The sequence below is a fragment of the Cygnus olor genome, chromosome Z (genome assembly GCF_009769625.2).
Source record: "Cygnus olor isolate bCygOlo1 chromosome Z, bCygOlo1.pri.v2, whole genome shotgun sequence".
Classification (NCBI taxonomy): Eukaryota; Metazoa; Chordata; class Aves; order Anseriformes; family Anatidae; genus Cygnus; species Cygnus olor.
In genome coordinates this window covers 70,507,319-70,535,314 of record NC_049198.1, presented here as the reverse complement: position 1 = coordinate 70,535,314, position 27,996 = coordinate 70,507,319, and the positions used below count along the sequence as shown (strand labels likewise).

The 27,996-nt window shown below is 39.9% G+C and overlaps 1 protein-coding gene across 2 annotated transcripts; it reads right to left on the bottom strand.

The window, feature by feature from the left end:
* Nucleotides 1–14: 14 nt before the first annotated feature.
* SMC2 (structural maintenance of chromosomes 2) lies at nt 15–27,407 on the bottom strand. Of its 2 annotated transcripts, none has more exons than XM_040541994.1 (25): nt 24,918–27,407; nt 24,322–24,558; nt 23,383–23,532; nt 22,576–22,698; nt 21,615–21,653; nt 21,315–21,425; nt 21,104–21,148; nt 20,359–20,592; nt 19,571–19,720; nt 18,675–18,908; nt 16,450–16,609; nt 15,783–15,900; nt 14,886–15,024; nt 14,515–14,634; nt 14,014–14,221; nt 13,332–13,467; nt 12,148–12,272; nt 11,196–11,389; nt 10,724–10,867; nt 10,252–10,446; nt 9,506–9,706; nt 8,579–8,695; nt 6,862–7,022; nt 1,830–1,977; nt 15–943 (listed from the first exon to the last, which is right to left on the bottom strand). In XM_040541994.1, exons 2-25 carry the CDS (start codon nt 24,487–24,489, stop codon nt 761–763), a joined length of 3,603 nt encoding a protein of 1,200 aa, XP_040397928.1. In that variant the 5' UTR covers nt 24,490–24,558; nt 24,918–27,407; the 3' UTR covers nt 15–760. The 2 variants fall into 2 exon arrangements, with proteins under 2 accessions (XP_040397928.1, XP_040397927.1); XM_040541993.1 differs by lacking the exon at nt 24,918–27,407 and adding an exon at nt 24,797–24,895 and having other exon boundaries at nt 24,322–24,556.
* Between the last annotated feature and the right edge of the window lie 589 nt (nt 27,408–27,996).

The window sequence follows — 27,996 nt, the reverse complement described above, 5'->3', positions numbered from 1 at the left end:
AACAAAACAAAAGGTAATAACATGGTAGTTTATTTTCAGAAGTACAACCGAATATGGGGCTGCTAAAGATGCAGGCAGGTGACAAGTTTATCCAAATAGTGACAGATTTAAGTCTCTGTATAAAACAAAGCACTGCTGGTGTACCATCAAGGATGAAAAGTACCATGTTAGAGGGTTTAATTCTAAGTTTGCTCTGTGTACACAAGGAACACAGATACTTGTTCAGTTACTTGAAAACATTTATTGATTAAATAAATCAGTACAGCGAATTATAAAAACAACTTGGCAGTTAAAATTGTTCCTGCCCTTGCTTCTTAAAAACCATTACAGTTGCGTAAGTATTAGTACATCGCTTTCCTTGGGCATTTAACAACAGAAAATAAAAACAGCATTTAATTTGCAACGGGTTTTCTGAACGTCATGAACACTGCAAGCTGCATCACACCTTCCTAACGCAAAGCCTCCAGTCGCTCCTGTTCAGCTTACAAAGCAAGCTACTGCTTACATACATTTATTTGTACATGCTTGAAGAGTGAGGACTGGAATTGTCTATGGGATACCAAAAGAATTAAAAGCAGCTTAGCTAAAAGTACAGGCAGTTGTCTCCTATGAATTTAAATTGTTAAAAGCTGAGAGCATTAACTTTTAAAAGAATCAAGGTTAAAAACGTTAAAATTAGCAAGTTTACAACAGCTGTTTTAGGTCTTTCTGTAGACCAGGGACACACAACACCTGAGCAGCCATTACTGCAGCTGGTGTGTCACTCGCTTTCCTCGTTCACCTGCTTCTCGTTTGTTAAAGTCCTATTGGCTTTGTGTGCAAATCCATTTCTGTTCTGCAGCTGGCTGTATCTTGCAACTGTGGATACACCATCAATAAACTTGGTCTTGTAGAGGACATTGGCGTTGTTAAACATTCCATCCTTCAAGGACACCACAATAAACTAAAACAAAACAGAAAGCTTAAAATAAATGCTCCTATCCAAATAAAGAGTTAAAAAAATATATATTAGAAAATGGTGCAAAAAAAAAATTTCCTTTACTTTGCTTGGATAATATCTTAGTACTAATTCTTAAAAAAGTAAATCTAAACATAACTGAAGCCCAACAGAATGTGCGACGCAGGTTAACAAACACCCACAGGTCGGACATTTTCTGTAGCTACGAGCTGTGGCTGTGGTCAACCCCAGTGCTTGGTCTCTTCAGCCCGTGATGTCAGTACCAGCACAATGCAATACGACCCTTCGTGGTGCATCGACCATTGGAAAAATGTTGCCATGTTGCAAAAATGCAGGGTCCTTTATAAGGTAAAGATATAACTCAAATTATTTTACAGTACTGGTAACGAATGATCCCCTCTTCTCTATCTAATTTAGAAAGGTCGTATCTACCACCAAATAGATAACACTTCTCAGTCAGAGGAGTTTCTTCAATTCTACAGCTAATTTTTACATATGCAGGCCACAGTGATCCAACGAGTCTTTCCAGTAATGCCAGGGCCAAAAAATGAAATACTTTTAAGTTCAGGTTAAAGAACTCTAGCAAAAAAAAAAAAAATGACATGGGTCATGCCTCAAACTGATCATACCACAGATGCTCTTCCCTATTACTGCCCACTTTTTTTTCGCCACTGCAACAATTGCTTATGTTAAAAGGTAATGCTTAGAAGAAGTAATGCTTAGACGTTTCAGTTGCCACATCATAAGGGTCACATCCAGCTAAAATGACTTAGCAATAAAACAACAACACTGGCATAAAGAAGTTGAGAATTTGTAGGAGCAGATTACCTCTGAAAATAAGAAAGTGACTAAATTAGTGTCACGGTCATACCTGGGAGTGTTGGAAATGCGTACTGAGCATCTGTCCAATATTCTGGGTATGAGAGAGATCAAGCGCTGCATCCACTTCATCCAAGATGTAAATTGGGGCAGGTTTGAAAAGAAGCATGGCTAAGATGAAGGACAAGGCCACCAGGGATCTAATACAGAGAACAAGGACGATATGTTTTATGCCCGTTTGAGAGACACCTTTCACTTATTGACACGATTGTTTGGTAGTAATGAAATGCTCTCTCAAAAGCAGATTCAGGCGTTAAGTTCTGGAGAGCCAGAGTAACAGTTTCTGCCACAACTTCTGCCTGGCCCCCTGACTTGGAGGATCATGACTGGGCGAGCAGCGACTTTCCATCTGTGGTCACCAAAATCCGAAGGGAACAGCTGTATTGGCTCGATGTCCCTAAGTCCACGGGGCTTGATGGGATTCACCCCGTGGTGCTGGAGGAGTTGGCAGATGCTACAGCCGGACCCCTCTCCACAGGTTACTCGAGGTCCTGGGAGTCTGGGGAGGTCCCGGCTGACTGAAGGTAACCCGTGTAACGCCTGTCCACAAAAAGGGCACAAAGGACCCAGGAAACTACAGACCCCTGTAGTTAGAGATGATTCTCCTGTGTGCTATTGAAAGGCCTTTGAAGAACAAAGCAGTTATCAGGCGTAGTCTGCATGGGTTCATGAAGGGACAGGGTGCAGAGCCAGGAGTTGGATGCGATGGTCCTCAAGGGTCCCTCCCAACTCGGGACAGCCTATTATCAGTCCATGATCTCCTTGCAGAGCTCTGGGGGATTTGCAGCAGCACCAAGTTCCACACGGTAGGTGCTGGGTGCTGCCCCAGGACAGGCAGGGCTGGGAGATGAGGCTGGGGAGCAGCCCTGCAGGGAGGGACCTGGGGGTGCCGGTGCCACCAGGCTCAGCACCAGCATTGTGCACCCCAAAATGCTGGCGGGGTACACTGAGCACAGCACAGCCAGAGGAGGAGGTGACCCCACCGCAGCTGGCATCTGTGCAGCTTTTTTTATTGTGTGCAGCTCTGGGCTACACAGCACACAAAGGACGCTAAGACAGCTGAAGCCTTTTCAAAGGGTTATATAAATGGGGTTACACCAGGCTGACAGCCAGTCACAACTGGGTTTCCCCAGAGCTCCAGCCTGGGGCCACGTCTCTTCGATGTTTCTGTAGATCAGCTGGATGCAGGACTTGAATGCATGCAAAGTTTGCAGGTGATACTAAATTAGGAGGGAGTGTTCATGGAAGCATAAAATGGGTTGGGTTGGAAGAGACCTTACAGGTCATTTAGTGTGTTTGTGCTTGGGATTGCCCCGGCCCAGATGCAGCACCTTGCACTTAGCCTTCTTGAACCGCATGAGGTACGCACAGGCCCACCTCAGGCCTGCCCAGGTCCCTCTGGATGGCAGCCCTTCCCTCCTGCGCGTCGGCTGCACCACACGGCTCGGTGGCATCAGCAAACTCACTGAAGCTGCCGTCGATCCCACCGTCTGTGTCACAGACAAAGATGTTAAACAGCACTGGTCCCAGTACTGACCCCAGAGGAACATTACTGGTCACTGATCTCCAGCTGGACATTGAGCCACTGACCGCAACATTTTGATTGCAACAATTCTGACAATTCCTTATCACCGAGTGGTCCATCCATCACAACCATGTCTCTCCAGTTTAGAGACAAGGATATCATGGGGGACAGAGTCAAATGCTTTGCACAGTCCAGGTAGATGACATCAGTTGCTCTTCCCCTACCCACCAATGCTGTAACCCCAATGTGGAAGGCCACCAGATTTGCCAGGCACTATCTGCGCTTAGTGAAGCCGTGTTGGCTGTCCCCAATCACCTCCTTATTTTCCATGTGCCAGTTTCTAGGAGGATCTGCTCCATGACCCTGCCAGGCACAGAGGTGAGACTGACTGGCCTGCAGTTCCCTGGGTCTTCCTTTTCTCCCTTTTTAACCATGTTTCCCCTCTGCCAGCCAGTGGGAACTTCACTGGACTGCTACAGCTTCTCAAATATGATGGACAGTGGCTTATCAACTACATCTGCCAGTTCCCTCAGGACCCACAGATGTATCTCATCAGGTCCCATGGATCTGTGCACAGTCACGTTCCTTAGATGGTCTCAGATCTATCTCCTACAGCAAGCAGTTCTTCATTCTCCCAGTCTCTGCCTTTGCCTTCTGCGACTTGGGCAGTGCAGCTAGAACACTTGCTGGTGAAGACCAAGGCAAAAACAGTCTTTGAGTACCTGTCTCCATATCCCAAGTAACCAGGACTACTGTTTCCTGGTGGAGAGGGCCCATATTTTCCCTAGTCTTCCTTTTTTCACCGTTGTAATTATAAAAACCATTCTAATTGTCCTTTGACATGCCTGGCCATATTCAATTCTATCTGGGCTTTAGCCTTCCTAACTTGATCCCTGGCTGCTCAGACAGTATCTCTGTATTCCTCCCAGGTTACCCATCCCTGCTTCCACCCTCTGTAAGCTTCCGTTTGTGCTTGAGCTTGCTGACTCCCTCTGTAAGATGCCTTGCAGAGAGACTGTGACAGATTGTAGAGCTGGGCAATCACCAACAATACGAAGTTTTACAACAGCAAGAGCTGGATTCTGCACCTGGGACAGGGCAACACTGAATACACAGACAGACTGGGGGATGAGACGCTGGACAGCAGCCCCACGTAAAGGCATCTGGGGGTTTGGGTTGACAGCAAGCTGAACCCGAGCCAGCAGTGTGCCCTGGCAGCCAGGAGGGCCAACCGCACCCTGGGCTGCATCAGGCCCAGCACTGCCAGCTGGTCAAGGGAAGGGATTGTCCCGCTCTGCTCTGCGCTGGTGCGGCCTCACCTCGAGTGCTGCGGGCAGTTCTGGGCACCACAGAACAAAAAGGACATGAAACCATTAGACAGCTTCCTAAGAAGCGCTACAAAGATGGTGAAGGAGTCTGGAGTGGCAGACGTACGTACAGCGGCTGAGGTCCCTGGGTTCGTTCAGCCCAGAGCAGAGCAGGCCGAGGGGAGGCCTCATGGTGGCCTGCAGCTCCCTCACGAGGGGAGCGGAGGGGCAGGCGCTGAGCTCTGCTCTCTGGGGACAGCGACAGGACCCGAGGGAACGGCATGGAGCTGGGACAGGGGAGGGTCAGGCTGGGCGTGAGGGAAAGGTTCTGCGCCCAGAGGGTGCTCGGGCACTGGGACAGGCTCCCCAGGGCAGTGGGCGCGACACCGAGCTGCCAGAGATCAAGAGGTGTTTGAACAGCGCTGTCAGACATCTGGGTCAGATTTTGGGGTTGTCCTGTGTGGAGCCAGGAGTTGGGGACTCGATGATTGGTGTGAGTCCCTTCCAAATCAGGATATTCTGTGATTCTATGAATGCACCCAGAGCAGGGCAACAAAACTGGCAAAAGGGCTGGCCAGCATGTACTACAAGGAGAGGCTAAGGATACTGTTGTTGTCTAGTTTAAAAAGAGAAGGCTGAGAGGCCACCTCATTTCTCTCTACAACTTCCTGAGGAGGTGAAATGGAGATGGAGGTACTGATCTTAGCTCCCTGTCACTGATAACAGGACATGCAGAAACTGCACACAGCTGTGCCAGGGAAGGTAAAAAAAATAGGAAAATTAAGAAAAAAATTAATTACTGTTGTCATAGAGGTAATTTTCTTCACCGAGGCTCACAGGATGCTGTGTTCTGGATTTTTTTTATGTAAATAGTGGTGATAACACACTGATGAATTTGGTTGCTGCTGAGCAGTGCTTACACAGAGCCAACAACTTTCCAGCTTCTCGTGTTGCCCTGCCAGCGAGGAGGCTGGGGGTGCACAAGGAGCCAAGAGGGGATGGAACAAGAACAGTTGATCCAGACTGACCAAAAAGACATTCCATGCTCTATGATGCCATGCTCAGCACTAAAAGCTGGAGTAAAGGAGGAGGAAGGGGAGGGATGTTCAGAGTGGCAGCATCTGTTGTCCCAAGAAACTGTTAGATGTGATGAGCACTGCTTTCCTGCCAATGAGAACCAGCGTATGAAGCCCCCGCTTTGTTTTGCTTGCACACACAACTTCTGCTGTACCCATCGAACTGCCCTTGTCTCAACTAGTAAGCTCTCGTGCTTTTCCCTTTCTGATTCTCTCCCCTATCCCACCTGAGGAGAATGAGTGAGATGCTGTGTGGTGCTCATCAGCCGCCCGGGGTTAAACCACAACTGAGGGTGCTCAAATGCTGTAGCAGGCTTCCAAAAGAGGTGGCTAATGCCCCAAGACTGTCAGTGTTCAAGAGGCAGTTGGACAATGCCCTCAATAACATGCTTTTGGTTTGGTTAGCATGAAGTGGTAAGGCAGTTAGGCTTGATGATTTTTGTAGGTCCCTCCCAAATGAACTACTATTTTAAGATGCTGTTGCTTTAGCTATTCTCAATTCTGAGTTTTGCAATGCTGTTTTTCAACTTGCAATTCTTGAACAGCTCTGGATTTTTCTCTATCCTTCAAGAAGTCCTATGCCTCTATTGCACCTCTCCCTAAATTCTGTTTCTGTTTTTTAACTTGGTAGATTTCTCCTCAGAAGTTGCAAAGAAGCACATGCCCAACACACCAGCAGATCACTAGAGAAGAAAACTTTGTCACCATGACACCGCTTTGAATCCAGGGCAGAACTTGTCTATGCTGATTTTTGAGGTTACAACTCAAAGACTGGAGTACTTAGTGTCGACTGTACATCACTATTACCTAGTTACTGCAGTTTTTGCATGACTCATTTTCATTTTGGTCGTTTTGTCCACTTCTCCACAGAGTAAAATTTTGCTATTACATGCCAAGCACTGCATTCGTTTAAGTCAGGTTCCTTCTTGAGCTGAACTGAATTTAAAGTACTTCGAATATGAAGCCAGGACGGAAGAAGACAGAGCCCTTGACTTGACCGGGGAAAAGATTAATTTCTTACATTAGTTCTGAACACTAATTGGCTAGACATATCAACTATATGCGCAACTACAATGGAATAAAACAAATCTCAAAACACCCACAAAATTTACTAACCTTTGGCCTCCACTAAGTTCTATTAAGTTTTCCTTCCAGGTATTTCCTAAGGCAACTCTGAACTCCAGACCATCCAAGACATTTCCATTTTTAGAGGCTGTTAACATCGCTTTAGCTCCTGGTAGAAGCATTGAGAAGATTGAACCAAAGTCTTTGTTCACCTAGAAGACCATGAAAGATGTATGAACAAGCTTTGAATCAAAAGCGCAAACTGCTACAGAAACTTAGCAGTGAATTCTCGTGCCTTAAGTTTAGAACATATGGTGAGAAAATATTAGTATAGCATCTTTTATTTCTGCTGTACTGAAAATGAAGCAAGACGTAGGAAGGTATATAGGACATCTTAGACTGAGCATTTTAGAATCATCAAAACAGTCCTCCAGTATTTCTGTCATGTGCTGTCAGCCAGGAAAATGGTTATGCCCTGCCTCAGATTTACATCTTTTTCTTTTTTCTTTTTTTTTCCCTTTTTTACCAGATTTATCAAGGGTCCATTAAAGTCCTGATTAAAGGACTATTAAAAGTGTAAGCACCTCATAAGAGGCACACGTGGGCATCCTCGCCACTCTACTTCCTCCAGGACTACTTAAAAAATGTCCGCATATTGAGTAGGATGCAATTGTAAGCCTAGAATAAAAGCTCTCAGGTCAAGGAAAGCATCTGAGAATACACTTGTTCCACCAGCCATGATGCTTTTAAACATAATTAACAACTTTTTGTCAACCAAGATTTTGCAATAAAAAAGTAAAGTGGTATCTTGAGTATGGGCAGTAATAATTAAAGCCAATAGTTAATTTGTGAGCATATTATGTTATTTGACTAGGTATAACCAATCTTCTGAAAGGCCAAGAAGTACAAATTCTCCAGGTACAGCAAAAAAAAAAAAAAAGTGTCAAGAGCTTTACAGGTAGGAAGGGAAAAGGAAAATTTACACCTTTTCTTTTTATAGTTCATGACATGAGAGAACTAGAAAGAAAGCAGAGTACTTACAAAACAGAAACCTAAATCAACTGTTTCTACCTTCCAGTATTACCTAGCCAGTCAGGGACAGGAACAGTAGTCGAGGTCCACAGCACCACTTTGTACGGGGCTGTTCCACAGAGCCAGAATTATTTTAATTCTGGTCAAACATCTAGAGAGAAATTCTTTTCAGTACCTAAAGGGGTACTACAAGAAAGCCGGAGAGGGACTCTTTATCAGAGATTGTAGTGACAGGACACAGTAGAATGGTTTTAAACTGTGGCTGCCCCATCCCTGGAGGTGCTCAAGGCCAGGCTGGATGGGGCTTTGGGCAACCTGGTCTGGTGGGAGGGGTCCCTGCCCATGGCAGGGGGTTGGAACTGGGTGATCTTTAAGGTCCCTTCCAACCCAAACCATTTTATGATTTCACAGATACGGTCTATGTAAAAGGCAATGGCTTCAGGATGCAAGTAGCTTAACTTTCATTTTATTTTTGTGGGCACCAAAAGAGAATGGTAAAGTAGTTTGCAGTTTTGAGTGTATCTCCACAATTTTCAGAGAATTCATGTTTTATCCTCAAAAGCGAGATGAAACAGGAGAAACGGAAGTGGCTGCTTTGTAATTTAAATACTAGGTAACAGAGATTAGTTCTGGAAAGATTTTTTTCATGGAAACATGCAAGAGTAATCTAAGATGAATCTGATTCTGAAGAAAAAATACGTGCTAAAATGTGAAAATTGCTTTTCAAGTGACATACCTTTTGCCAAGCAATCTGTAAAGCTTCATTTTTCTTCTGGTCAAGCTCTTCAATAGCCGCAAGAATTTTTTTCTTGTCATTCTCTACAATTCTTTTTTTCTTCATCAAGTCGTTGTACTTATGCAACAAGAAGAGAAGATTGATTTCAATGAACTTTGGCATAAAATGAATTTGAGCACAATCTTTCAAAAAAAAACAAACAGTAAAACTAACTGTGAAACAGCAATTATCCACAAGATTGAAATCCACAGCATTTATTTAGCTGTATGTGGGACTTACGTTTTAGGATATTATTCACAAATTAAAGCATTAGAATTTTCAACAGTCAGCAAAGGGGAAAACCAACGTTAATCAAGAATTTGTGCTTTGTTTTCAAGTTAATCATGCTTCATTTGCCTTTCTAGGCAAAAGTATGCAGATAGGAAAAACAGACCTATTCTAATCAAGGAACAGTATTAGAAGTTCAGTGAGTCAGCCAGTGGATGGTTTTGAGACAAAACTGGAATAACCTCAAGATACAGGTGAATTTAAGACAACTCTGGAACATCTTTAAGCTATCTTCTTTAAGATGAGAAGGTTTTTGATCTGCAGCTTTTGATGAAGTATGTATATCTCAGATGCTGTAAGAGGTATCACCAAAGCTTGCCTAATGGCAACTTAGAATGGACTGTGTTGTGGAGGAATTATTCTTTTGACTATTCTAAATCAAGATAATCCATGACCTGGCTTACGGCTGCACTATCAAATAGTTCAAAAATATAAAGTACGTATCAAAGATCTAACGAAGGTTCTCTGCTAACTCATGAAACCTAGCTTTATTTTTGGTGTATTCAGAAATATAGTATATGAAAATATAAAGCTACATTACCCACAATGTGATATACCCAACCTGCCCAATCTTTAAAGGTTAATATACAGAATGCTTACCCTTTCTTCTGCCTCAGAAAGCATATTCATAGCTGTCACGTTCACATTCTTCTCCAGCTGCTGGTTTTTTGCCTGGAGGTTCTGCAGCTTCTCTCTTGCTTCGTTAGGATCGTTGGCTTTAAAGTCATAGTTTGTGTTTGGCTGACCAAAAAGATGTTTCTCAGAAGCTATCCACTCATACTGCTTCAACATTTTGTTTACCTGTATACAAGATAACATGTTGAGGCTATTTTTTTTAATCCCAAATTAAAATAAAAACAAAACAAACAAACAAGAAAAACTACCACCATCCTAAAATTACTCGAAAGCATTGATTATTCTATCCAACACAACATAGGTGGATAGCCTCATGTGATTTCTATGACAAACCAAGATTTTGAAGGTGCTTTTATATACGCTTTTCACATGTTACTTGGAACATGTTTTTTTTTCTGTATCTGGACTAAGCCATAGTCACTAAGTACCTGGATCAATTTCTTTAACTGGTTACACAATTTGTTCCTAAGATCAGAATGTTCTTTTCATTGATCACCTTCTCTGTGATCTAGTTTCTATGAATCCTTGCTGATAAGCTATGCTACAATTTTTACTTTCTTCTCCTCCTTGAGACAAAACTTTTCACATTAAGAGCCGCAAATACAACAGTGCTCATCATGAAGAAAGGCTATTTCCTTTTCATGTGGCAAGGAAAATAACCACTCTTGGTCACTAGATGCAAGGAAAAGCATGGTTCTGAAATACCTTACCTTGGCAGTGGCATCAGCAGCCTCTTGTTGATGCTTGCTGATGCTGTGCTCTAACGCTTTAACATTAAGCTGCAATTCATTAGTTTGTTCTTTGTATTTTACTGCCTCCTCAGATTTGGCTTCAATCTTTTCATTCTGTACTGAAATGACTTCTTTCTGCTTGGCCAATTCCTTCTGGACTTTCTCTACAGATTCCTGAAAAGACATTCAGACAGCTTCCTATAAACATTAACTTCTTATAAAAGGAGATGTTAGCCAGTCATTAGAAGAGAAGGACACAGCAAAGTAGAGGAAAAAATTAACACATGGCAATACAGCCAAAAAAATAACTACCTAGGCTAAACATAAATGAGTGATGGCAAGAAAATCCAAACAACAACAACAAAAAAAAAACACTGTACAATTTAAGCTTTAGGGGATCATATCTCCAGTAACTTGAAAACTGGTAATGAGACTCGGTATTCACTTTTACCTTGGACTTGGATGCCTCAGCTTCCATAGCGTTAACTTCCTCCTGGTAGGATTTGATGGTTTTCTCTGCAGCCTCAATTTGTTGCTTAAAGGTGGCCTCTTCACGTTTTAGCTCTTCAAGTTCCAGAAGCAATGCTTCAACTTCCTAGACAGATGTTTTCAGATGTATTAAGGTATGCTTAAGTGGAAAGAATTAACATTCAGTTCGATGTATTAAATGAGGGAGAAGATAATAGAACAATTGTTCTTCAGCAAGGGGACAGTGTTGCAAAAGAAGCATCAGCAATTTCTACATGTTAGTGACTACAAAGTAGTATATTAAGTTTTGAAGCTGGCAGGAATAAAATTTTAGGAGAATCAAAGTTTCTGAGTACTAGAATCTCTATTGACATTGAGAAAATTACCAACAACCTTTGGGCCGCCAACAACTCTTTCATCATAAATGATTTTATGATAACAAAAATAAGTTTTACCTGCTGCTTTTCTTTTGTTTTTTTGCTTGAATCATCAGCCTTTTTCTTGCTGTCATCTAGCTTCTGCTGGACGTTCTTTAGTTCTTTTTCACGTTCTGCTTCTGCATTTTTCAATTTATTCTCCAATACCTTGTATTTTTCTTCTGCTTTCTTTTGACTCTCTTCAGTTTTCTTTAACATCTCTTCACACTCCGCTGAATCAAGAAATATAGTACCAAGATTGAACAGTGTTCTTATCGTTAAGCTGAAACCCTGACCACCAACAGAAATAAGGGTATCTTTGCCTCTACTAGAAAAAACAGCTGTACATTTACTAGTTACTGAAGTCAGCTATTTCAGTGATTCCTTTAAGACACCAAACAGAAAAACGTTTGTTAAAAAGAAAACAGGGGCAAATATATGCCAAATCTGTTGAACAAGCAAGTTCTTAAACAGCTACCCAACAAGTTACCTCATCCATAGTGTACTATGTCCACGTTATCATTTCTGTCCATTTTTTTCTTTACTTGATTCCTTTTACATTTTACCTTAGAAATATCAACAGTACTTCTTTCCACTGCTTTCCTGTCATTCAAACTGTTTATTTTGCTAACCTTAAATGTGCACTGAAACAGATGGCTTGGAAAAAAAGCCACAAAATTACTGTAATATGGAATTAAATCCATTAAAAATGTCCCTGCAAAGTCATTTTTCTTTTTATTTTAAAGAATATAAAACCCCTAATAAGGATATAAGCTTTACTACAAAGCTTACCTGAAGAAATCTTGTCCCAATCCCACCTATGCTTGTCAGCTGTGATTCTTTATCTGTTATATACTCCAAAAGTATAAAGCTAATTTTCAAAGCTATTTTTTTCCCTTAAGCAAAGATTCTGCTACTTAAGCAGCCAAACAACCATCTCATTCTCAGCAATTAGTGTTCAGTTACAAGATTAAAAATATATTTGTCTTACCAATGGTTTTTTTCAGAGCAAGCAGCTCTTCCTCTTGCTTGTGATAAGCACTTTGCTGAAGCTTCATTTGCAGTAGCTCTGCCTCTTCAGATTTCATTTCCCACTCCTGCTTCAGTTGCTGGTACCTTTGAAGACAGACATGATATGCTGCTAAAAGGAGGGGTACCTAGCACTATCAGCTTCGAAGTTGAAATAAATACTTCTATACTTCCCGTTACAATGAGAGGTACAATGACTATAATACAAATAAACTTACATTTATATGTAAGTATACCACCAGTATATCTTTATAAAGATAAATAAACATGTAAGTATAAACATCTTTTTAAGTAATTGTGAAGTTTGTAGGTAACTTATTATACATGTAATTCATTCTTGTGTAGCCATGATAAGGTACATTAAAAACAAACAAATGCAACACATGGAGTTTGGAAACAATTCAGAGCTCATGTTTTTCCAGCCAGTGGTATGACAGGTGCTAGATAGAATCAGCAAAGAAAAAAAATATTTAAATGCAAAACTCATTCCTTCTTTTGGTCATATTTCCAGAACCTATTATGACTTAAAACAATCTGAAAAATAAATGCAGCTGGTAGATAGCATATTGCACAATACTACTTTCTTATGGGATTTTTATAGAATTAACTAAATATGTATTTTTATATTCCATCTTTTAAAAGCATCTCCAGTAATTAAGTAGCTCAAAATTCAAATATAGTTAAAATTATTTAACTTAAATCCTTATAGCAGTATAACTCAGAGAGTCATTTCCCTTTAGTACCGTTATACTTCCTTAGGAGAACAGTAAGAGCTATCACAAACTGAAATTCTGGATGTGAGTTACAAAATACGACTGAAACCATTCTTCAGTGCATTTCATGACAGCTCCGGAAAACTTCAGGTGATCTCAAGTAAATATTATTGTATGCCAAAATATTATGGTTTCTTTTTCTTCTGCATTACACCAAATAAAGTTTTCTTGAAAGAGTTCTCCAAAACTAAATTTGCCTGTTGACTGCTATACTTACAAATTAAATTATGCAGGGGAAGGCGGTGAGAATCATTCTTTTCTGCATGTTAAATTCGCAACAGGCCCTACCCCCTCCAAAAAACATTTATTTGTATTAGATTTATACATAGTCGCGTAAGACAAATAACAGACAATTTTATAGGGCAAACCTTACTTTTCAGAAACATTATGTAAGCCCGCCAGCTCTTTCTCTATAGTGACAAGCTGAGACATCTTTCCTTTGAGACTGACTTCAGCTTCTCTCTTTTCTTGAACTTTTGACAATATTGGTACAGTGTGCATGCCTGCACCTATTCAGTGAAGAAAACACAAAGTTAATCCAATTAGAATTAGATTCAGCCCTGGCAAGTGGTGAATTCTAGATGTTGACTATGATGCTGGGTCACGCTTTGTTGCAGAGCTGTTGTAATTTCAGCCTACCTGTTTTTCTATTCTCTAACGACAACAGCTCTCAATGGGGAGAGACTACAAACGAATTTTGTGATATCAAGCAACTTTAAATATCATTTATGAAATCACCTCAAATTAATTATGAATTACCTCAGAAAGTTTTTGAATTCATAGCATTTCTCTAACTCTCTTCCAAGAGGTTTCAATAGCTAAAAAAAGGTTTAAGTATTTAAAATAAAAAGCTAGTTATGCAAATAGTTTGCCATTTTTTTCCTAGTCTACTAGTAATTTTACTTAAGCGTATGACCACCAAATCTTTGCTCAAAAAGCATTATTACCAGCATGAGCCTCAACAAAAACATCTCTATTCATTTTTCCAAAAAATTATGCAGAGCAGTAAAGAAATCAACAAGAATACAATATTATATGAAAAAAACAGTAATTGCCTCCACTAAGGGTGCCCTGGGGATCAAATATATCTCCTTCAAGCGTAACACTTCTTTTCAATATCCTTCTGTCGAATGTCACTTTCTTTGCATTATCCATGCCTTTACAGACCAGCGTTGTTCCAAAGACATATTCCATTGCCTTCTGTAGTTCAAAATTATACCCGATTAAAGAAATGGCTAAATGCACATCATCAAAATGACTGACCTAGAAATAAAAGTAAATGTAATTAGCATACCTTAAGATATAAGAATTTTCAAATTTCATTTGTCTTCTCTTGATAAAAATACTTTCCAAAAATATCATTACATTTTAAAACATAATTTCAATTAAAAGACCAATAAAACCAGTTTAAACACTGCATAGCTCAAACTATGCAAAAGGAAAAAAAAATTAGACACCCTCAAACCCTGTAGAAATTCTTTTTAGTATGGCCATTACAAAGCCTATATTTTTAGCAATAAAAAAAAGGCAGCACAGAAGTTAATTTATTTACCTACCAAGCTTTTGGCCAGACTGACAATTTCTTGTGCAATACACTTGGCCGAAATTTTGTTTAGTGGAATGATGGTGTATCGATGCTTTAGTTGACCCTTTTCTAAAAGCTTTTGGCCAGTAGCCTAGAATGAGAAGAGTTACAAGTCAGAGCATACCTAAATATACAAATGATTTGAAAATTAAGATAGTATGGCATTGCAATTGGATTACATTGTTGACAATAACTACGCATTATCCTTTTGAATTAATCTGAACATGTAGACGGGTCCAAACCACCTCTTAAGCATACAGTCATTATGCCCACGCTTGCTACCCTTGAACCACATGACCTAATCTCAGTATTCAGCGCTTTGTATTAAAGTAATATATGTACCTCTGTATCCACAACAATGTGGTAGAGTTTTCCTCCACCCACCACTTCTAGGGCTTTTGCTGTGGCTGCATCTTTCAGGGTGACAAGAGTTACAACAAGGCCTTTCACAAGGTTTGGATCCCAATTCTTTTCTGGATGTCTTAAAAACAAACAAATAGTTAAGATAACCACATGTTCTGTTCTCTCCCCCATATCTTTAAAAACTATATTGAAAACTCTTACTGTTTACTATGGTATAAGAAATAATGCAAAATCATAGAAAATGACCAGCGAAAGGTTAAACTAACTACTTTACAGCAAGAGACTTCCCAACAAAAAGTCAGTTACAAAGGCAATAGAAGAATGTTCTTCCTGATTTTGGTATGATTTGTCCACAGGTTTTTCATTTGATTTTACTCTGGGTCCTATTATTATTATTAGCACAGCTACAGGAATATGTTCAGAGTGATTTTTACATAAGCAAATAAATCTGGGGATACATATATTTGATTGGTGGAGACAGACACAACATTGACTTCCACAGAGCAAGTTTATTCACAGTCCTCAGAACTCTAAAAATTAATGGTAATTAATTTTACAGACTGTTGGATACTATAGTTTCAGCTACGGAACTTGACTTACGGCTTACAAACACCATGTCACTAAACTTTTATCTTTAAATGATTTTGATAAGCCTGTATTTTAAGAATGACTGCATCCCCTCCCCTGCTGCCCATTAATTCAGCTAACATTTCCTGACTTTACTCACCCCTCCACTTGCATCAGATAAGATAATCATTATTCACTGACAGTAAAAGAAAGGCAACAGCTAAGGAATCGATAATTCTCTTAAGACCATACATAAAATGCACCAAAACCCACTTTTAAATGCGTTTCAGGATAACACTGAGATCTTACTTGTATTCAAAGTGTAGGTGAGGAAACTTTGCTAGTAAGCTGTCATATAACTGTCTCAGCTGACCGATGTCATGAGTCAATTGCTTCTTTTTTTCTAAAAGGTCTCCTTGTTTTGCATCTTAAGAGTTGAACACAAGACACATTCAGAGCACAGAAATGAAGTAGCTTAAAAACTGGTATGCTGCGCTGCTTATATAAATATTTATATAAATAGAGAATAGATAACCTTTAAAATTATTTTTAAATTTTCAGCTTAGACAAATTAGCACTTTAACAAGATTAAACATGCAAAGAGCAAAAAGTCTGATGTCCTTCCGTGACTGTGAGTTGAAATTGATTCAGCAATATCAATTTATACTTTTGCATATCTTCCATGACAATTGTTACCTGGAATAAGAAACAATAAGACAAGTTTTATGTAGGAAAAAATGGAAAGAAACAGGGAGAGTGGTCATTTTTTTCCTTTTAAGTTTAAGCTCAAGCTTTAAAAGTGTTGTCCTACAGTATATCAAATTAATTCAAACTACTTTCTGTGGAAGGCAAGAGCTGTTGAGCTTTGACCACACAAGCTGCCTTGCACATGAAAGCTGTATACTTATTTTTTCCTGTTCCTTCTATATTCTTTTCCAGATTCCCCCCAAATAATTCACAAGAGGTCTATACGAACCTTTATAGCTCAGTTTTTCCATTAGATTCTCTAGGTTTTCTTTTGCTTTTTTGACAGCTTCAAAGGCTTCTTGGTCTTTTTTGTAGCTCCCATCCATCTTTTTAACTTCAGTTTGTTTTGTCTTTAATTCCTGCTGTGTATATTTCAACTTCATTTGGGCCTATACGGAATAAGAAAGTATGGAACCAGCAGATCTTTAAGGAGAATCTTTGAGCATGCATATAGGACACCAGTACCATTTCAGTCCTCCCTTAATTTTCTTTAAAAATTCCCACTGTTTGTAACAATGGCAAATAGCAGCCCCGGCCTTTAAAATTAAAGGCACTGGTGATTTGTAAATAAAAGCGCAAATCATGTATCTGAGTGGGTTTTTGGGCTGTGACCCTCTTGAGCAGTGTGTATGAAGGCGTTGGCCAGCAGGCGACCAGTGTCATGAGAGGGCAAGGCAAGAGTTGGTGCTGCTAGCCAACCCCACGGCCAGTTTAAAATGGCACGAATACATATATAAACCCACGCCTGGGGAGCGCCACGGACCAGGAGGACTGCAAACAGGGACAAAAAAGTCTGTGTGGCAGTTCGTGCAGGAAGGGGAACGAACTCAGTCAGCAGGTGGCCTGCTCGGCCTGCCTGCTCTGCTCACCAGCAGCCCTGTCAGCCTCCCCAGCCAACGACATCGCTTAAAATCACAGAATCATTTAGGTTGGAAAAGACCTCTTTAAAGCATTATCAGCTGGGGAGAGAGATACTGTTAGGTAACACTGAGGTTATGCCAAGGGATGGTGTGGCACTGTCTGAGGGTGGCAGGGATAACGGGAGAATCTGTGCTGCTCCAAGGAGGTCTGTGGGGTTCAGGAGGACATCTGGAATGCCCAAATAGCAATGCATGCAGTGTGAGGAACAAAACGGGAAGAACTGGAAGCTTCGGTCCTTTCCCAGAGCTGTGATACCATTGGTATTAGTGAGACTTGGTGGGACGAGGCCCATGACTGGAGTGGTGGGGATGGAGGGCAATTGGCTGTTCAGGAGGGATAGGCAGGGCAGGCGAGATAGAGGTCCTTGTGCTTATGGGCAATTTCAACTTCCCAAACATAAACTGGAAATAGCATACTGACATGACAAGCAAACCTCAGAAATTCCTAAAGCATATTGAAGATAACTTCCTGTCACAAGTAGGGAGTGAGCCAAATAGGAAAGGTGCCCTCCTAGCTCCATTGTTTTAGAATAGTGAGTGCCTTGTGGGACAGGTGATGTTAGGTGGCTCTCTTGGCCACAGTGCAACTGCAACTTAGGAGGGGAGGTCCCAGTCTTTTCTCCATGTTAACTAATGACAGGATGCATGGGAACAGCACAAAGCTGCACCAGGGGAGGTTCTGATGAGATATTAGCAAACATTTATTTACCATGAGGGTGGTCAGACACTGGAACAGGCTTTCCTGGAGGTGGTTGGTGCCCCAAGCCTGTCAGTGTTTAAGAGGCACTGGGACATTGCCCTCAGTAACATGCTTTAACTTTTGGTAGCCCTGGAGTGGTCAGGGTAGTTGGACTAGATGATCTCTCAAGGTTCCTCCCGACTGAGTTATTCTATTCCAAGTATTTTGATACAGTAATATATATTAGCACATGAAAAGTGTTCAAGAAAGAGAAGAAAAAAGGTAAAAATAATGTGGGGGGGAAGACACCCTTATTTTTTCTGAAAGATTTTTTTTTTTTTTAAATGAGACAAGGAAGGTGCACTTTTAACTTGGAGAATTTATATTCCATCATAAGAACCACAACAGCAGAAGTTTTCTGTCTTAAGACAAAAGATGTGACATCTGTTTCAGTTGTGTTGTTGGCACACAATGTAACTAAGGTGAAAACTGAGGAGTTATTTCTGAACTATCTACTCACACTCGTTTATTTTGATTCCACTAGTTTTGATATAGAAATAATTTAATTCCTACAGTGTAAGCATATATCATAGGTAGCTGTCTTAATTTCTTCCTATTCAATACTATTAGTCATCTGAGTCCTGCTTTATGTCTCAAAAGCCAGTTTCTGTACTTCCTCATGGCCATGTTGTAGCTTTTCCCTAAATCAGCACAAGATTATTACTTTCTAAATAACCTGTTTAAATCAAAGTTACCTTAATACTTATGCCAACCTACAAAATATCTTGCACAGATATTCTACAAATCTTCTTCACAAACCTTCCAAGAGTGTGTCAGCAAAGCTTTGACTCTTACCTGTTTAGCTTCTGTTACAGCTTTGCTAATTTCATTTTTGCAGGTCATCATCTGGTCTGCAAGAGTAGCTTCTTCACCATCACCATTCTTAGACAGGCCAGCATACACAGCATTGAAATTCTGTTGGGCTGCGGCTACAGCATCTGCGTCTTTTTTACTTTCTTCCTGTAAAGCGTTTAGTCCTTCCTGTATCTTCTTTAATTCTTTCTGCTTTGACGCGTATGCTTTAGAATCCTTTAGCAAAGAAAAAGAAACAAACAAAAAAAAAGGAACAGAGAACCTAAGTCCCATTAACTTCAAATACATGTTTACACGGTGTTCAGATGCATAGCTATGAGTACTTTCACCAACTAAATTTCTGTAACCCTTTGTCAGATTTTCTGGTTTTGCAATCCGTCTTTGCATATTTCAAATGTGTAATTGCCCTGTGAGTGCACTGAAGATCTACAGATAGATGAAAGACAGGAAGAGATGACAACTGCACAAGAACTAGCAAAAAAAAAAATAGCCATCCCTAAAGTATTCCTTATTCTTTGAGTGTTCCTCTTTCATGAGGACATAATTAGATGTCAAGAATATGAAACTAATTTTTTTCCTTTAATTTTAAGAATACCAGGCCTCCAGAGTGCAGAATATTTTTGAAACAATTGGAATACCCTCCTGAGATTAAAAGAAAGTTGCCAACAGTAGAGAGCTCCACTTTCTTCATCATCACATCTGTTTTTAATAGGAGCCTACTACCTATGCCATGTAAATCAAATAATGCCCTTACTTATTTCTGCCTTCCTGGTGACTTTCTTGCCAATCAGCTTTGGAGAGGTAAGAAAATAGTGCTGTCCCCACTCAATCTGAACTACTCTAGCACTTAAAAAGAAAATTATGTACAAAGGTCTTACCTCCTGCATGCATTTTACCAGTTCCTTGTGCTTATTCTCTTCACTTTTTAAGTTCTGCTTCTTGAGATCAATAGCACTTCTTGCTTTAGCTTCAAGTCTTTGAAGTTCTGAAAGAGTATCTTCCAGTGACTTGAGCATATCACCAATTTCCTACAATCAGAAACAACAGAAATTTAATTTAATGATACAGTATCTGTAATATTTCACCTGTTCACAGATATGCACAGAAGATGAATGAGGCAGACAGACTCCAATGCAAACAGGCTAGAACTTGTGTTCCCTCAGAAATCCAATCTGATTTGAAGCCACTAGAGTTCAACACTAATTATGATGGGATACTGCCCCCGTACAAAAGCTGCATTTAGGCATCCAAACACCCTGTGGGCTCTATCCTCTATCTAACCAATTTTGCCACCCCCATAACTGAGGTTACTGGTGACTTGGTGAACGAGTTTCCTGTTTGAAGTGTATTTCTTTTGAGATACCAACAAAAAGTGAAAAAAAAAATCCTGGCAAAGTTTACTATTGAATGCACAACAGGAACAAACGGAAAACCTTATCTTCTTCAGTTGTTACTAATTTACAGCAATTGGTAATAAAGCCTTTCAGACATGAAAATCTTAAATTGACATCATTTAGACAGTGGCTATGAATGATAACGAGCAGAGTATGAGCTAAATAAAACACCACAGGAAGATAACAATCAAAGGGTATATTATCTAGAAAAATAATTTCCTGCTCATATAATTCCTTCTATTAATACTTTCAGACAAGCACATCTCACTTACCTTATTCCTTTCCTCTTCCAACTCTGCTATTTGTTTCTGAAGTTCCTTCAGCTTCTTCTCATTCTCAGCCATTGATTCTTGAACCTTCTCTATCTTTGTGTGTGCTTCCTTTAACATAACAGCAGAGCGTACTTTTGTCTCTTCAGCCAGAACAAACTGATGGGCTAGGCAGACGTGCCTTAAATGCTCCATTTCTTGCATTACTTTTTGGTACTCTAGATAGCACAATCGTTCCTGAAAAGAAAAGATACCAATTAGAAGAAAAAAACACTAAAATTTGGTAGAAAAATGTTATTAAGTAGGACCATTATAGAAAACATCTAAGTATTTCTAACATTACTGATATTATATGTTGATAAGAGGAAGGACCCTCCATGTTAAGAAATACTCGGTATTGTACATTGCAAATCTGTTTAAGAAAATCCTAGACAAAAATACACTTGTAGCTGATTCTACAGCAGGAACTCCACTTGACACAAGATTTTTAAGAACTAAGATAGAAACTTAACTGCTATTTTTATTACTTCTCTTGTTTAATTCTTTCTCCCTACATTCCCCTTCAGGATTTCTTCCAAGTACTGCATGTAACATTGTCTGTATTTGGACAGAAGATAAATTTTATATCTCCTAAAAGATTCTACAAAGCCTGAAAACACGTTAAGTCTTAGCTACCACACATTAGTTCAGAGCAGCTGAAAGTATTCAGTACTTCAAGGCCTCTACCTCTCTTCTAATTATTACTTACCTGTTTCAGTTTCTCTAAAGTTGGAGTGATCTCTTCATCTAAGACCTGAAACACAAACCAGAACATTTGTATTCAGATTTTTAAAACTCTGAGTGTTAATAGCTAGTTCCACACACAGAAATGAAATATTGTATGAGTTAAAAAACACACTGCGCTAGTTACTCAGTATCCTGAACAACTAAAAGAAAGTACACTTTCCAACATATAGTACCGTTTGAATTTCTCTCAGTTTGGCTTCCTTCTTCGCTATGGTTTTCTGGACAGATATTTTCTTGCATTCATACATCCTAGTACCAGCTGCTTCTTCAACCATAGACAAAATCTAAAATAAAACATCAAAATTCTGACGTTACTTCTTTGTATAACGTCAAATAGATTCGACTCAGAACTGAGTTGAATGTCATATATCCCTACATTTTTTGTTGTTGGTTTTTCCCCCAAAATACTGATTCTTGTCATTCAAAATAAACCAGTAAAATTCCAGAAAAAAAAAACAACACAGTTTTCTTACCTCTGGTGGCTTCATATTTAGGACTTTGGTAATTCGTCCCTGGTTAGAGAAAGATAAATCAAAAATGATGATTGTTTACCATGGTATAGTAGTAAAAATAAAATTAAAAGTCACACATTAATTTTATATGCTATACTGCAAGCTCAAACACTTTTTTTTTTTTCCCCTCTAAGGATAATCTAGTTTTATACAATTGCTTTATTCTGGAAAGTTCACAGAAATACATAAGTAAATTCTTCATGCAGCACACTTGAAATGGCCCTTTTAACTTCCAGATGCATCTTCCACATTATTGCTTGTATCCATATAAAGCAGTACTGTGCTTATTTTGTACCGTTAGTCTTACTGACTTGCAAATCTTAAATAACTTCTTAATTATAGGTTGGCTGTTTGGTCATTTAGCTCATATATAACAAGGGGAAGCAGAATAAGTACAATACTGACTTTTTAAAAATAAATAAATAAATAAATAAACAGGAAATTGGGACAATTCCATTAAAAAACAGTAAAGCCTGCTATGTTTTATTATTCCATGCAAATATTTCAAAGATTTATTTAGTCCTTGTATTGAAGTTTGTAAGGGTCTTTTCACTTGATCAACTTTTCTCAACTGGTATATCAACTTCATACAAAAAATTGACTAACACAGAATTTACCAAACAGGAAAAAAAACTTTTTTTTTAAATGCAATAATAGAGGAAAAACTTATCCGTTAAAGAGACAAAAAGGAAAACAAAATTGGTATATGTTTTACAAAAAGCCTGCAATAAGGCATATGAGAAGAAAGAGTAAGGACTGAAAATTATGTTTCTGCTGGAAACCTTAGCTACATAATAGATACTTGACTTCTTCAAGCTGCTTTTCTCTAATTAAGAAATTAAGTGTTCTTCCACTACCTGTTCAGCCACAAACTTAGTGGCACTTCTATACTTTTTGGATTTTAGAAAGATGCACACAATACCTGCATAATGAGGAAGTGAGGGTTATTGACATTGAGTCCAACAGAACAGAAGAGATCCTGTACAGACGTGTTGGTAGCATTCACGCCATTGATGAGATACTTATTTTTACCTCCAACGATGACCTAGGCAAGAAAGAGAAGCAGAAGAAACTTCATAAGATTTAAAAGTGTCTTGAATGTGGGAATACAAGCTAATGACTTAAAGGGATCAAAAATCTGAGCAAGTCCCATATTATATAGCCTTGCATACACATATGGAACATCAAAACAGATCTTATAGATATTTCAGATGTCTTTTTAGTGCTAACATAAAATGATCAGTAACAGAGGGCAACATTTTCGTTCTAGATTTACAAGAAGACTTCCAGACTCTGCAGGTTTTCTTATAAAGGTTCTTATGCTCTTGGAGACAAAATTTAACACACAGTTCAGAAATTAAGTAGAAAAGAAAGCCACAAAATAGAAAATCAGAACTTGTTTTAGGAGCATAATACCACTGCTATTATGTTTCTGTGCAACTCTGTAGAAAACATTATGGATATACTACATTTATTTATATAGAAAACATTATTGATACACTACATTTAATTACGTTAAACTTATTTCCCAAGTAATTTAAAATTCTAACCTAGTACACTGGTTCCACTTGTACAGTCTGTTACTAACCACACTGTAGAAACATTGCCTCACTTGCAAAAACTCAAGGACTTTAAAAATTAAAGTTTTTTTCCCCTTTAAGAGTCACTCTGTTGAGCATGGTAAAAATGTATGCAGATTTCTGCACAAATACATACGTTAAGAACCCACCTGCCTGGTGATGGTGATCTCATCATTGCTTTCAAATCCCAGTGGACTCTGTTTCTTGTCAGAATTATCAAAGGTGATAGACACAGTTGCTTTATTAACTCCTGCTTGCCCGTTTTTATAAACTAGATCTTGCAAGTTGGCAGCTCGCACCTAAATATGTGGAATAATTTTTTTTAAAGTTTGAATGAATTTCAGTGTGTAAATGTGAAGAATTTCAGAATGTGTAAAACCACAGGCAGAGCATTCAAATTATAGTGAGTTAGCTAGTTGCTCCTGCATGAGATTCCTGACTAAAATTGGATGGCTGTTTAAAAGAATAAAAAGCTAGATGACTAGTTCATCACTAGTATCTGTATTTTAAAAATACTTATTCCCTATGCAGTTCAGAAGAAAGTGAAACAGAAAGTGTTCCTTGGAAGTCTATTCAATTGCCCTAGAATTACAGTGGGGAAAACAATATCAGGTGAGAACAAAGACTCAATTTGATATCAGCACACACAATTTTTACATAATACATGTTTAATACAAGCATACATCTTTTCTTTTAAACAGCAGTCATTGTGAGAAAACAGCTTTTTGCTTCTTCTGATGAAACAGCTGGTCAAATTTTGGCAATCTGATTGAGAAGTGCAGAAATTTAATACAAATAAGCAAGTTTTGCCTTTAGTCAGAAAAGAACTCCAGCCTCAGGCTGCTGCCTCTGAAGTGGTATCGTCAGTCTAATGTTCTAAGCTGCATACTTTGCACTACCACGGTATATTGATAAAACTGTGATTCGGTCTTAATATAAAGAACAAGAAAGACAGAAATGCAGTTTTGCATACTGAAGAATCCGAATATTTTCTGACAGAAGCACCACTTCGGGTCTTCCACCAGAGATCACTCAAGAGACGAAAACAAAACGCTGCTGACAAAAGATACCTGTTAAATTCTCCTTACCTGGGACAGGTTGGTGATGCCCAGCAGGAAGCAGATGGAGTCCAAGATGTTGGACTTGCCGCTGCCGTTCAAGCCAGTGATGGCGTTGAACAGCGGGTCGAATCCGTTGATCTCCGTCCTCTGCGCATAGGACTTGAACCCATCGAGTATGATCGACTTGATGTACATTTTCCCAAGGGACCGGGCCAGGTACTCCTCCCAGGGCTACGGAGAAAGGGCTCTTGGTTGTAACTACCTATTTTGAGGGAAAAAAATTTAAAAAAAAAAATCGCATTTTGTGTCAGGCACAGCTGAATGTCAGCGGAAATGGGACGAGAACACGGCTTTAGAACAAAAGCAGCATGAATTTTTACACAGAAGCCTACTCAGGACCTCAGACCGAGGAAAAAAAGCTACTTAATACCTCAGACGGAGGGGAAATAATTGCAAATAGACCCCAGAGCCCGATCCCGCCCCGCCCCGCCCCGCTCCTCACAGCCAGCGCCGCTCGCCGTGTAACCGACGCTTGAATTTTGGCGCCCACGGCAAGCGGCCGTTGCACGGCAGCGCTCTCTGCGTGGCTGTCCAACGCGCTGCCTGCCTCCGCTGGCACAGTTCGCACCGTTTCTCCTTTCTGGAGAGGGAGGGAGAGGCTGGATGAAACCGTCTCTTGTTGGCAATAAAAAATAGAGTGGGAGTGAAGAAAGCGGAGTGAAGAAAGTTGGAGGGGTTGGCCTCAAGATCAGGTTAGGCGACGGAGTGCGGCAGGCGCTGCCGCCGAAGGCCCCCTCATGCCCGGACAGACCGAGAGGGGCCGTGGGGCCCTCAGCGGGCTGAGGCGGGAAGGGGCGGAAAATGGCGGGCGACCTGCCCTGAGGGAGAGGGGAGGAGGAAGCTGAGGCGGGAGCAGGGGGCGGGGGGTGTGAAGCCGTTTTGAACCAAAATCTTTAATTTTAACGGTTTTGAGGCCGTAGGGCGGTTCCTGAAGGAAAATACGGCCCGAGGGCAGGGATGAGGCGATGTGAAAAACTTCTTTTCTCTCCCTGCGCGGTGTTACTCCCCTCTCACTGTTACCATTGAGATCTAGGTGCTGTGGTAATAAACTGATAGTACTAAATTACCTAGATCAGTCAGGTGTTTTAATCATTTAAAATAATTCAAACTACAGGCCTTTATTAAAGGGAACCATATACGTATATCTGCTTGCTTCAGGAATTGGATCTGATGCAGCTTGATCATTGCACCTGGTTAAGGTATTACTGTGACAGTGTTGTTTCTAGTAGTTCTGTAACCACGAAGCATTTAATGATGTCCTGCCAGCTGCTAACACCTGGACACCACACTGAGAAAAAGTATTTTGAAGTACTGGGAAGATTCACTCTGAACCAATGTGACTGTGCAGTCACAATAAATACCAGTTTTATTTGCAAATCATTTATATATAAGGAAAAAAAATTGTCAAGCATGCTTGAGTGTTTGTTGCCTGAAGACCAGATCCTGATTAGTTTCTGTGAGAAGCAGCTGCTTGGGCCAGTCTGCAGGCAGCACCTGCTTGCTCATCAGAGGGCCAGAGTGGCTGTTGAGTGGTGGTGAATCATGCTGGGGGCTGTGAGCCCCTAGTGTAGCTGCTCCAGCAGTTCTTTCTCCTCCCTAACTGAAACCTGAGTAAGAAAATGGAAATAAGGAGGAACCGCTTCTGGTATGAGAAGCTTCTGATTGTAAAGATAACCACGTATGTTCTCTGTTTGCAGGTGACATGTGCAGGAGGGATAGCTTTATCCTTTCTTAAGTGTAAAAGCAAGCCCTAAAAGTTGAGTGCTTTATTTGGTGTCATGGTAAAATGTTTTAATGACAATATTCAATTTTAAGGACAAAATGCAGCTATTTAATGTGCAGTTAGCTTGTTGATATGGATATAGCACGTTGTCTGAGGAAGGAAATTATGTTTATAGCAGCTGTTTATTTTTGAGAATTTTCAATTCTATTGTACGATTATGTATTATACCAAACATATAGCAAGATACCTTTCCTAATTCTGAAGTCACAACTAGATATTCTGGCAAGGCAAACATATGGTATAGCTTCATTTCTTTAAAACAGGATTATCTTAGGAATTAGGAAGGGGGTTTATTTTATTAAGTACATGATAGTAAAGCACAAGTTAATGATACAACCAGCTCAGAAAGTAGATTTTTGTTTTTTTTTTGTTTTTTTTTTTTTTTTTGTTTTTTAACTCCCTAGTGTGCTGGCAGTTGATGAATCTACAGATTGAAAGCATGTTACAGTAGATACATAAAAGGCAGCATTTTATTTTGGTACTGCAATGCCGTTTTTTTATTTCATGAGATGAAGCACTAAGTCTTTTGTGTGGACAAATATAATTGTAAGGGTTTGGGGTTTCTTTGCAAATCATACTATGATGCCATTGATAGCTTGGAGGAGATAATTGTTCGTTTTTCTTTCTGAGGATTCAGTTCTCGTGAAAGACATTAGGGTGTGTACAACCAGAGTAAATCTCCCATGAAATTTTTCTGTTTCTTCAGCTGTTTTGAAGAGTGTCATGTGGAAACCTGTGCTAAATAATAAGCAAAACCAAGCAAAATAAATATCAGGGGTAAGGAAAGTTATAATTTCTTATTAATTTTAGTTCATTGGGTGTTAATGCTTGTGGTTGTTTATACCAAGTAAACACTCCTTGTTTTACAGGAAGCTAATTATGAGTTGTGAGTGCAAGTTGCCATTATGTATTCATAGAATAATTTAGTTTGGTAGGAACTTCTGAGAGTCTTTTAGTCAGAGCACATGGTCAAAACCAGACCAAACAGATCAGATGGTTCACAGGCCTGTCAAGTTGTGAATATTTCAAAAGGCAGAGATTCCACAGTCTCATCAGGCATCCTGTTCCAATACTTGATCACTTCATGGTTTGAGGGGAAGAAACAACCAAAACTTTCTGCATCTCATTGGAAAATCCCGTTTGCAAACTACGTCCATCATCTCTTTCCCAGTTGCTGTGCACTCCCCTCAGATGGGTTGGTTTCCATTTTCTCTATACCCGCTTTACTAAGTAGCTACAGAAAGGTATAAATCTCTTCTGTTTGCTTCCAGAGACCAAAAAAAAAAAATTCACTCAAGTTTTTCCTCATCTTTTACATTTTTTCTAGTCCCTTTGCCATCTTGGTGACCATACACTGGACTCACTGGAGTAAGTTAGAGACTCCATGGCACCAGGAAGCTGAGAGATGAGCACAGCACTCCAGGTGCAGTTGAGTTCAAGTTCAGCATGGTGCGGATGGTTCATCCCCGTGGACCTGCTGGCTGCACAACTCTAAACACATCCCAGGATGCGGTAAGCCTTCTTTGCAGCAAGGACATGCTGCTCACCCCCTTGCTCTGTTTGTGCACCAGGACCTCCTGGTTGTTGGCTATTAAGTTGCTCTCCCGCCAGCCCATGCTTAGCTTGTCTTGCCCTGGGGTTTTACTCTGTCCTAGTTGTAGACTTTGCAATAGCTGTTGAACTTGTCAAGGTTCTAGTTAATCCATTTCTGCAGCCTGCTGAGCATCTTGGAGTAGCATGCCTGCTCTGAGACATGTTGACTGTTCTTCCCAACGTGTTGCAGTACACAGACCTCTCAATGGTGTACTCTACCCACTGTCCAGGTCGTTATTGCTCCTGATATGATCCTTAATGACTTT